Consider the following 11,785-nt stretch of genomic DNA (forward strand, 5'->3'; position numbering starts at 1 on the left):
CAGGGAAGAGCAGAAGCCAGGCGGCGGGGCAGGGACGGGAAGAGGTGCCCACGGCCTTCCAGCCCAGAGGGCAGGGGGCTGCTCTGGGACCACGAGGCTGGGCGTCAGACCCCCACGGGCCTGGGAGGGCGGGGCAGGGACGGGAAGAGGTGCCCACGGCCTTCCAGCCCAGAGGGCAGGGGGCTGCTCTGGGACCACGAGGCTGGGCGTCAGACCCCCACGGGCCTGGGAGGCAGGCCTGGCTCCAGACGTGTGTGGGAGGAGCGTCTGCACATGGTGGGGACGTGGCCAGCCCCTGAGGGCAGCAGCGAGAAACAGAAGAAGGTGGAGGAAGAGCAGCAGAGGCCAGCTGGGAGTGGGCGCTTGGGAAGGGCCGCAGGGCATGACCTGGGCTCTGGGCCTCCCCTGCCTGGACTCCCTGACCAGTAGGCTCACACAGGGGACAGTATGAGGGTCTCCGTGGCCTGTTGGCTGCTGGAGGACAGTGAGTGTCCTGAGTCCCTCTGGAAGTGGACGTGACTGGGCAGGAAGCTGCTGGTGCCCCCATGGCCACTGCTGCCCCTGGAGCGTGGGCGTCCCCGCACGAGCTGGCGGTAGTTCTTGGTGAGCAGCGTGTAGAGGAAGGGGTTGAGGCAGCTGTTGCCGTAGGTGAGGCAGGTGGTCAGGTAGTTGACGATGCGCGCTGTCCGGGGCGCCAGCGGCAGGGCCTCCTGGTACTGGGAGAGCAGCTGCCACAGCCAGAAGGGCAGGAAGCAGGCCCAGAAGAGCAGGACAACGCTGAGGATGAGGCGGAGCACCCTGGGGTTGGGCAGCCGCCCTGTCTGCCTGCAGGAGGCCAGCTGTGACAGCCAGTAGGCCCGGGCCAGGCGGGCGTAGAGCAGCCCGATGACCAGGCCGGGCCCCACGATGCTGGTCCCGAAGAGCAGCGTCAGGTAGGCGCGGTGTGCACGTGGGCCCCAGGCCGGCAGGCAGAGACTCTTGGGGCCCCTGTGGACCAGCCGGATGGCGAGCATCATGGGCAGGGTCAGCAGCAGTGCCAGCAGCCAGGTGCCCAGCACCAGCAGCTTGCGGTAGCCCTTGGAGCGCTGCGCAGTGTCCAGGGGCCTCAACACTGCAGCATGGCGCTCACTGCTCATGACGGTCAGGGTGAAGATGCTGGCGTGCATGGTCAGGAAATCCAGGCTGAAGAGGACGCGGCAGCCCACGTCACCAAAGTGCCAGTCCTTGGTGATGTAGGTGGCCACAATGAAGGGGATGCTGAGCAGGTACAGCAGGTCTGCCAGAGCCAGGTTCACCACGTAGGCGTACATGGAGGCCGAGGTGCGCAGGAAGCGGCACGTGACCACCAGCGTGTACACATTGCCCACCATGCCCACCAGACCCATGGCCAAGAGCACTGCCCCGAGGGCCCCCATGGCCACCAGGTCCTGCAAGGAGCCGGGCTCCGTCGGGCTGGTCCAGGAGCTGTTGAGGGACACATTGGGGCCACCAGGTGGCTTGGGCGTGGCATTGGCTGACACAGCCAGCGCAGGGAACGTGGTTGGGGACTCTGGCGCCATCTCTGCTGTCACGCTGTTCCTTGAGGTCAGGTGGGGTGTGTCTGTGGGCAAACGGCCGTCCTGTGGGAGAGGTGCCCGTCAAGGTGAGGCAGCACTCCCTCCACGCCCACAGGCCCCAGACGGACAGCCCCCACAGGCCACTCCGTCGCAGAGGGACAGGGACTCTACAGAAGAGCCCTCTGTTTCATCTGTCTCACTGCCGGGGGGGACCTGGGGACTATGTGACCAGCTGTCCCCAGGGAATTCCCCAGAAGGACCCCAGCCCAGGCCTCGATGCCAGCCAAAGCCTCCAGGGCTGACTGAGCTTTTCTGAAAGCAGAGCACAGCAGGGCAGCCCTCAGGGTCAGGCCAGCGCGGGAGGAGCTGGGGGTCCTGGGGTCCAGCTGAGACACCTCTCTCTCATGTCATTTCACTTGTACATTTTTAAAAAATGTGTTTTCTTCTAACTACAAAGCAATATCTGCTGACTTTAAAAGTCCAAATTGAAAGTGAGGTAAAGGGAGAAGACCTTTGCAATCTCCATTTATCAAGGGCGGAAAACAAGCCTGGACCCTCCCACCACACGCACAGCCACGGATGGCAGCTGAGCCTGGACCCTGACACCACACGCACAGCCACGGATGGCAGACTGAGCCTGGATCATGCCACTTGCAGAGCCACAGATGGCAGACTGAGCCTGGACCCTCCACACGCAGAGCCACAAATGGCAGACTGAGCCTGGACCCTCACACCACACCCACAGCCACGGATGGCAGACTGAGCCTGGATCATGCCACTTGCAGAGCCACAGATGGCAGACTGAGCCTGGACCCTCCACACGCAGAGCCACAAATGGCAGACTGAGCCTGGACCCTCACACCACACCCACAGCCACGGATGGCAGACTGAGCCTGGATCACGCCACATGCAGAGCCACAGATGGCTGACTGAGCCTGGACCCTCACGCCACACGCAGAGCCACGGATGACAGACTGAGCCTGGACCCTCACACCACACGCACAGCCACGGATGGCAGACTGAGCCTGGATCACGCCACATGCAGAGCCACAGATGGCTGACTGAGCCTGGACCCTCCACACGCAGAGCCACAGATGGCAGACTGAGCCTGGACCCTCCCACCACACGCACAGCCACGGATGGCAGACTGAGCCTGGATCATGCCACTTGCAGAGCCACAGATGGCAGACTGAGCCTGGACCCTCCACACGCAGAGCCACAAATGGCAGACTGAGCCTGGACCCTCACATCACACCCACAGCCACGGATGGCAGACTGAGCCTGGATCACGCCACATGCAGAGCCACAGATGGCTGACTGAGCCTGGACCCTCACGCCACACGCAGAGCCACGGATGACAGACTGAGCCTGGACCCTCACACCACACGCACAGCCACGGATGGCAGACTGAGCCTGGATCACGCCACATGCAGAGCCACAGATGGCTGACTGAGCCTGGACACTCCACACGCAGAGCCACAGATGGCAGACTGAGCCTGGACCCTCCCACCACACGCACAGCCACGGATGGCAGACTGAGCCTGGCACCTCCCACCACACGCACAGCCACAGATGGCAGACTGAGCCTGGACCCTCACGTCACACCCACAGCCACAGATGGCAGACTGAGCCTGGACCCTCCACATGCAGAGCCACAAATGGCAGACTGAGCCTGGACTCTTACACCACACGCAGAGCCACGGATGGCAGACTGAGCCTGGACCCTCACGCCACACGCACAGCCACGGATGGCAGACTGAGCCTGGACCCTCACGCCACACGCACAGCCACGGATGGCAGACTGAGCCTGGACCCTCACGCCACACGCACAGCCACGGATGGCAGACTGAGCCTGGACCCTCATGCCACACGCACAGCTTTGGATGGCAGATCTATGTGTAAAAGGTTAAATAGATCTATCAGTTGGGTTTCTGGAAGAAAATAGGAGAATATCTCTATGACCTTTGGTGAGAAAAGATTTTTAAAAAATAAAATTCATTTAGAACATTAAGAGTCCCGGGGACTGGGGTTGTGGCTCAGCGGTAGAGCGCTCACCTAGCAAATGCAAGGCTCTGGGTTCAATATTCATCACCACATAAAAATAAATAAAATAAAGGTATTGTTTCCAACTACAACTAATATATATATATATAAAAGGAGAGAAGGCCCTGAGGCTGTCCTCCCCCATATCCAGCCCTGTGTTGCCTCTAGATGGCTTCCCTCTTCCCGTCCAGGCTGATGATGTTAAGGATGAATTCTGCCTGGTCCTACTCCTGGCGACCCTGAGCTCCTGCTGCAGAAGGGGACCAGACATGTCCAAGTCCCTCCCGCCTTCCTTCTCGCAGCTGCCTCTGGTCTGGTGAAGCTGGCCGCCATGTCCTCTCCCACAGCTGGACAGCTAACCCCCCGGAAATCGCCCAGACCCCCTGGCTCAGCTGCCCCACCTCTTGGCCAGTGCCCAAGCCCTCTGGGGGTCTCCCACCTTCCCCCGTGGGACTGTTAAGAGAAGGGGAGAAGGGAGCAAGACCCCCAGCCTGACAGTCCCCAAGTAACTGGTGCAGCTGGAGGGTCTTTGGCGGCCTGGCAGAACCCGGGCCTAGGGCCCAGGGACAGGACCACCAGGAAGCCCGCACCAAGTCGGGGCGTGCACGGGCTCAGGGTCTTCCATGGGTCCCTTGAGGATCAAGACCTGCGTCTCCAGGGACCTGGCGTTCCCTGTGGGCACCACAATGCCAGCCCCGCGGCAGCAGGAGCTCCCAGGACCGCGCCAGGAGCACCGTGCACCCCAGCCCCGCGCCCTGCACCCACCTGCCGCGGCACTCGGGTGGTCACGGAGCCATCAGATCTGTCCACCCAGCCTGGGGTCGCTCGGGACAGCCACCTCGCCTGGCGTCTGGTCGCTCCCCACAAGTCTCCAACCACTTCGCGGAAAAGTGGGCTCGGGGAACTTGTGCGCTGTCCCCGCCGGGGCGCGGAGGGGCGGAGGGTCCGCGGCCTCCTGGGCTTCCAGGCAAAGGAGGGAGGTGCCCGCCCTCTCCACGGGGAGAGCGGCGCCGGCCCGGCCTCTGGCCGCCGCCACCTGCCCGGTCGCCAGCTGGGAATGCGCCGCGGCCCAGCGCCAGCTCCCGGGTATTAATAACCCAGCGTTGGAAGGGAGCGGGGTGCCGGGCGGGGACTCTGGGGCACCGAGGCGCTGAGGCCTCAGGGAGGGCAATGTTCCAGGAGGCTCCTGCCCGCGAAGGTCACGGCTAGGCCGGGTGTGGCTGGGCTCAACCTGGGGGCATGGGCAGGTCCCGCCGCCCTGGATCTGTGCCGGGTGGAGAAGCCAGGACGCAGGGCCACTCACAGCCTCCGCTTGCAGCCTCCCCTGAGCCTTCGTGACTCGGATTCTCTGCTGTCAATCAGGCTCTGGGGGCGAAGCAACCTGCCACCACAGGAAGCCTCAGCCCCTTCCCAGAAAGCCAGGGTCTTTAAAGAGGCAGGTCTGGGGATTCAGGGGGTCTGGTTGCATCTGACCTGACCTGGTCCTCTGCCTGGCCCCCTGACTCCAGGGTCTTTGTTCACGGCCTTTCACACTTTAGCAGAACCCATGAGGGTGACACTGGGAAGCAGCAAGGCCTTGGATGTGGAAGGATGTCACGTTGAAATGAGGCCCCTTTGCCCTGGGCCAACCGCTGGTGGCCGGTAAATGGCCCACTCTCTATCCTCCTGGGACTCCACCTCTGACTGCAGGCCAGCTGCCAGGGTGTGGGCAGCCGGTGGTCAGTTGCTGCCTGTTGGGCCTCCAGTGCCTCTCTGCAACAGCAGTCTTCCCTGGCCACCTAGCTGCTGGGAGCCATCAGCCAAGTAGGTATGACAAATTCCTTGCCAGCTTACTCCCAGGCTGTCTAGTGGAAGGACTTCTGAAAGGTGACCTTGCTCAAGGACCAGGGCAGGATCCGTGTTTAGGGTGTTCCCCCTTTAGAATAGGGCGGTTTAGCATAATAGGAGATTAGGGTGTTCCCCCTTTAGAATAGGGCGTATCCTGCTGCTGAGTTCCTCTTGAGTGCTTAGGGTCAGACAGTATATTTTGGGAGACAGAAGCCCATGCGGAGTGGATTTGGGAGAGAGTGGATTTGGGCAGAGAACGTGGATTCCCCCAGAGCGTGTTTGTAGACGGCCGGTGTGAGTTCGGGAATAAAGAGTTGCTGTTTGAATCTACAAGCTGTGTGGAGACTCGTGATTTGTGCCCAGCCAGAGACTGCGGCACCTAGCCCCTCCCTCTCTTCTCCAGGTGCCTCCTGAATGTGCTGTCCCTCTGGGGCTGTCACTTCCACTGCCTGCAGAGCTGAGCGTGCCACTGTCCCTCTGTGTCATTGATATGAAGGTGGCACACTGCCCAGGAGGAGGCTTGAGGAGTGTACTGTGGAGTGGGGGCAGGAGGGGCAGAGGGTGAGGGTGGGACCCTCAGGCCTTGTCACCCTTCACCTGGAGCCATGAGCCAAGAGCACCTCTGGGGGCAGCATCCTGGAGGGCTCAGGGGGTGCGGCCAAGGTCGAGGGAAGGCCAGGTGGTGCTCATGCTTGGGTTGCAGGGACAAGGGAGGGGAACATCATGGCTGCGGAAGTGACTGCTGGGCAGGCGCTTTGGCTTTGGGTGGAGGGCCACACCACTGTCCCAGCCCACAGGAGCATGTGGACCTGGCTTCCTGTTGCTCAGCCGGATGTAGAGGGCCTGGGGAAGTCCATGCAGTCATCCTCACTGGACTTAGAGAAGGCTGGAGCCTGCTTCTGAGAGTGGACACAGAGTATCTTGCAGAGACTCCAAGTCCCAGGCTCCTTCCCCTGCCCTGAAGGGGCTGAGAGTCCCCATCTGTCCTGGGAGAAGACCACATGTTCTTAGGACCCACGCCCTCTCCTCAGGCCTGGAATGGATCACCAAGGGGCCACGGTCACTCTGCAGCCAGTAGTGTTGACCCCAAGGGGACTGTCATGTGCCCTGCCCTGTCCCTCCAATGTCCCCTTTCAGGTGTCCTGGTGGCAGATGCTGGCTGCGCTCCTGTCTCGGACCGGCCCCTTGCCCTGACTTCTCATCTCTAGGACCTTCACAGAAACGAGCTCGACCAAAGGAACCCGGCCCAGCGGGGTGCCGCCCAGTGGTGGACCCCTGGCAGGCACGAGGCCCGGCCTTGGCTTCAGTCCTGGTTCTTCAGAGGCAGGTCAAAGAGGACGGGATTTTCTAATAAAAGAGTCCAAGAGTCTTTCTGTGACTTTAAAAATACAATGTCTAAGATTGAGAAACCACCACAGAAGAATCAGTTGACTCAAAGGTTGGTCCATAGAGTGATCCGAGCTCCGAGAGACGAGGAGAATAGAGACACAGGCAAGCAGGGGGATGGGGCCCCGTCGTCCGGAGCCCCAGAGAAGAGGAGAGAAAGGGACAGAACCAGTCTCTGAAGTTGGCTGGGAGCTTCTCAGAACTGGTGAACAAGTCAAGAACCTCAGCAGGTCGCAGCAGGAGAACCACCCCTCTGCACCTCAGCAGAGACCTGAAGACAGAAGTGGCAGTAAAGCCGACGGCGGGACAAGGAACCAACGACAGCTGGATTCTCTCCAGAAACCGTGGAGACCAGCAGAGGTCCGCCTACAGCTCTCCAGGGAGCTCCAGGGACTTCAGACCTGGCTCGGAGCACGTGCAGGAGGGACGTCGCTGGGGGTGGCCCAGCTGGGGCTGGGCGGGATTGGGGACTCATGCTGGGGACGCCGCTTTCTGCTTCATGGTTTCCCATCCCCAGTGAGTGTGGAGTTCTTCTTCCTCTTTCCCAACACTCCAAAGCACCCTGGGCATCAGATATCTCCAATGACTCCTTCTCCATCATTTTGTGCATCCACACTCCAGGGGATTGGGGTGAGGTTGGGAGCAGCTCTGCCTATCGCTGTGGCTCCCAGACACTGGGCTTTGGGCTCAGTGTCCTCTCCTCTGCCAGGCCCCAGGAGAGCTGCGTGTGCACAGCCACCGTCCCCAGGCTATTTCTGGGCATGCTTCTGGGGTGGGCTCTGCCTTCTCCCATGTATCCATCCCTCTTCTGTGGTTGGAGCAGAGAGGTCATAGCTTGACCTCTGTTAGGGTTTGAATGTGAGGTATCCCCCAAAAGCCCACGTGTGAGACAATGAAAGAAAGTTTAGAGGTGAGATGACGGGGTCATGGGAGCCCTAACCACTCTGTGCGCTGATTCCTGATGCGGAGTGACTGGGTGGTAACTGAAGGAGGAGGGTGTGGCTGGTGGAGCCGGCTTCCTCAGGTATGCCCTTGCAGTTTGTGTTTTGTGAGCTGAGTTTAGCTCCTTGGTGCCATGTTCCCAGCTGGTTTCCTCCGTCACAACCTTCCACCATGATGTACCTCCTCACCTCCAGCCCCAAGGAATGGAGCCAGCCTTCTACGGACTGAGACTTCTGAAGTTGTGAGCTCCCAGATGAACTTTTCCTTAGCAGGATGTAAGATTAACACCCCTAAATCAATTGCATTCCTTTACATCAGTGATGAATCAACTGAAAGAGAAATTACAAAAACTATCCCTTTCAAAATAACCTAAAAATAATAAACATTTAGGAATCAATCTAACAAAAAAGGTGAAAGGCCTCTACAATGAAAGATACAGAACACTAAAGAAAGAAACTGAAGAAGTCCTTAGCAGATAAAAGACCTCCCCTGTTCTTGGATAGGAAGAATTAATATTGTCACAATGGCCGTACTATTAAAAGTGCTATTCAGATTTTAATGTGATTCTTATTAAAATTCCAGTTATATTCTTCATAGAAATAGAAAAAGCAGTTATGAAATTCATCTGGAAAAATAAAAGGTCCAGAATAGCCAAAGCAATCCTTAGCGAGGAAAGTGAAGCAGGAGGCATCACAATGCCAGGCCTCAAATTATATTACAGAGCTATAGTAACAAAAACTGCATGGTATTGGCACCAAAACAGATGTGAAGACCAATGGTACAGAATAGAAGACACACAGACAAGCCCACATAAGTGCAGTTATCTCATACTAGACAAAGGCGCCAAAAACATACTTGGAGGGCCGGGGATGTGGCTCAAGCGGTAGCGCGCTCGACTGGCATGCGCGAGGCCCGGGTTCGATCCTCAGCACCACATACAAACAAAGATGTTGTGTCCGCCGAAAACTAAAAAATAAATAAATTAAAAAAAAAAAAACAAAAAAACATACTTGGAGAAAAGATAGCCTCTTCAACAAATGGTGCTGGGAAAACTGGAGACCCATGTATAGCAGAATGAAATTTAACTCCCCTCTCTCACCCAAAACTCAGTTCAAAGTGGATTAAGAACCCAGGCATTAGGCCAGAGACCCTGTGCCCACTAGAACAAAAAGTAGGCCCAACTCTCCACCGCGTTGGCTTAGGAACTGACTTCCTCAACAAGACTCCTAAAGCGCAAGAAGCAAAATCAAGAATCAATAAGTGGGATGGAATCAAACTAAAAAGCTTCTTCACAGCAAAGGAAACAAGAATGTGAAGAAAGCCCACAGAATGGAAAAAAAAATCTTTGCCATTTGCACCTCAGATAGAGCATTGATCTCCAGGATATATAAAGAACTCAAAAAACTTAATAGCAAAACAAACCAACAAACAATAACAACAACAACAACAAAAACCCAAATAACCAAATCAATAAAGGGGCAAAGGATCCGAACAGACACTTCATAGAAGAAGAAATACAATCAGTCCACAAATATATGAAAAAATGTTAAATATCTCTATCAATTAGAGAAATGCAAATTAAAACTACACTGAGGGAGCTAGGGTTGTGGCTCCGTGGTAGAGTCTCGCCTATCACATGTGGGGCACTGGGTTCAATCCTAAGCACCTCGTAAAAATGAAATTAAGGTATTTTCCACCTACAACTAAAAAAATAAACATTTTTTAAAAACTATACTGAGATTTCATCTCACACCAGTCAGAATGACAATTATCAAGAATACAAGTAACAATAAATGTTGGTGAGGATGTGGGGAAAAGGCACACTCATACATTGCTTGTGGGACTGCAAATTGGTACAACCACTCTGGAAAGCAGTATGGAGATTCCTCAGAAAACTTAGAATGAAACCACCATTTGACCCAGCTATCCCACTCCTCAGCATATACCCTAAAGACTTAAAACCAGCATACCACAGTGATGCAGCCACATCAATGTTTATAGCAGCTCAATTCACATATTCCATAGCTGAACTATGGAACCAACCTCAGAGGCCTTTAATAGATAAATGGATAAAGAAAATGTGGTACATGTACACAATGGAATATTACTCAGCCACAGGGAAGAATGAAATTATGGCATTTGCCGGTAAATGGGTGGAACTGAAGACCTTCATGCTGAAGCAGACCAGAGAGACCCAACCCCCTGCCAGAAGACCCTTACCATACTTAAAGCTATCAGCAAAATCTTCTGCAGAGGGTATTGTGGTTTATAGCTTCCTCTTTGTTTGCAAATGCCAAGTTTTCAGGGGGAAAAATTACTTTTATGTAGAGTTCTGCAAAAATGTAACCCCCCCCCCCACCGCAGTATAAAGTTCAAAGAATTTCTAGATTCAGGATCCAGAGGAGAATTTCTGGCACAAGCCATACTCTGGACAAGCCGATGCAGCCAGTAAGCCTGCTTCCTGCTAATTCCTCAGGTGTCCAACTTCACCTGTCCTGCATCGATGCTAAGTGAAATAAGCCAGCCCTCCAGAATCAGAGGCTGAATGTTCTGATGCGCAGATGTTCATACACAGTGAGGCAGAGAGGGGTTTGTGTTTTGTGAGCTGAGCTTAGCTCCTTGGTGCCATGTTCCCAGCTGGTTTCCTCCGTCACAACCTTCCACCATGATGTCCCTCCTCACCTCCAGCCCCAAGGAATGGAGCCAGCCTTGATGACACAAAAGGGGAATGAAGGGAAGGGAGAGGGGTGGGGGCAGGAGAGACAGTAGAATGAAGGGTCCTCACTTTCCCGAATGTGGATACACGACCAGTGAGACGGCACGTCACGTACAACTGCCAGAACGGATCCCACTGGAGTGAGTCACACTGCACGTATGTGTGACATGTCGAGAAACACTCTGTTGTCAGGCATGTCTAAAAAGATCAAATGAAAATTAAAAATAAATAAACTCTTCTTCTCTGATTGTTCTTGCCGGGTAAGGCAGCCTCCCACCCCATCAGGACCCCGGGTGCGTGGCAGCTCCACCCACAGTTCAGGGAAGAAATACAACGACAAAGACAGCAGAGTGTCCAGCTCTGGGTCTCCTTGGTGGCCCTTCCTGGTCTTCACGGTGCTGCTCTTGGCGGGACGCCAGGGATGGAGACAGGCGAGGGGGACCAATCTTTGGACTGTTCTGCACCATGTGTGGGATCTTAGTGGGTCTCAGCCCCTCCATATCTCACCTACCCGCCTAGAGGTGCCTGATTCCTGGTCAGGTGAGCCACGTGGCCCGTGCTAATGGCCCAGTTGGTGTGAGCAGGAGAAGGGAACCCCAATGCCAGGGGAAGGACCTTGGGGAGGTGCTGAACCATCCCTCCTGACACCCTAGAGGCCTGCAGTCCCTGCGCCTCAGAGAAGGAAGGGGACCCAGGAGCTTCCTTCTGCTCAGACCTCAGCCCCAGGCCCCACCCAACTTAGCTGGCCAGAGTGGCTTCCCTGCCCACCTCTCACCTCCTCCTCTGTGCCACCCCTGCCTCTGCACGGAGCCGTCTGACCTCTCAGGCACCCTGGAAATCCATGGGCCCCCCACAACTCCTCAAGGCCCCAGCTAGACTCTCCCTTAGTCAGCAGGGAGCAGAGGCCTTCTGGCCTGGGGGTACAGGGCCAGCCACAGGGGACCTGAGACCCCAGGATCGCACTGCCCCCCGGGCTCTTGGTGCAGAGGGTCCGTCTCCCGCCCAGCAGGAAGGCCTGCTGTGCCACCACAGAGACCTGCCCCCCCCTGGCCTCACTGTCCAGCTTGCTCTCCTGGAGAGTGCTCAGGTCACACACAGAGGCCTCCAGGGCCCGGCCCGCCCAGGGCAGCACTTAGACATCCAAGCCTGACAGGAGCCATGTGGTCCAGGACAACACTGGCCCAAGGCAACTGGCCACGCCCTGTGCTTCTGGTGTGGCCCCGGCCCCTTGTCCCTGATGGGACATCCCACAGAGCCGTCAGCCACAGGGCAATGTCTGTCCATTTGTAACCCACAGGAAGGATGGACATCCATT

At 56.6% G+C, this 11,785-nt stretch overlaps 1 protein-coding gene across 1 annotated transcript; it reads right to left on the bottom strand.

Moving 5' to 3' along the window:
* Positions 1-425: 425 nt before the first annotated feature.
* Positions 426-1,559, bottom strand: Uts2r (urotensin 2 receptor). Its single transcript, XM_076870414.2, has one exon. The coding sequence runs from the start codon at positions 1,557-1,559 to the stop codon at positions 432-434; it is 1,128 nt and encodes a 375-aa protein (XP_076726529.2). The 3' UTR covers positions 426-431.
* Positions 1,560-11,785: the final 10,226 nt, after the last annotated feature.

This window comes from Callospermophilus lateralis, chromosome 11, assembly GCF_048772815.1.
Source record: "Callospermophilus lateralis isolate mCalLat2 chromosome 11, mCalLat2.hap1, whole genome shotgun sequence".
Taxonomy (NCBI): Eukaryota; Metazoa; Chordata; class Mammalia; order Rodentia; family Sciuridae; genus Callospermophilus; species Callospermophilus lateralis.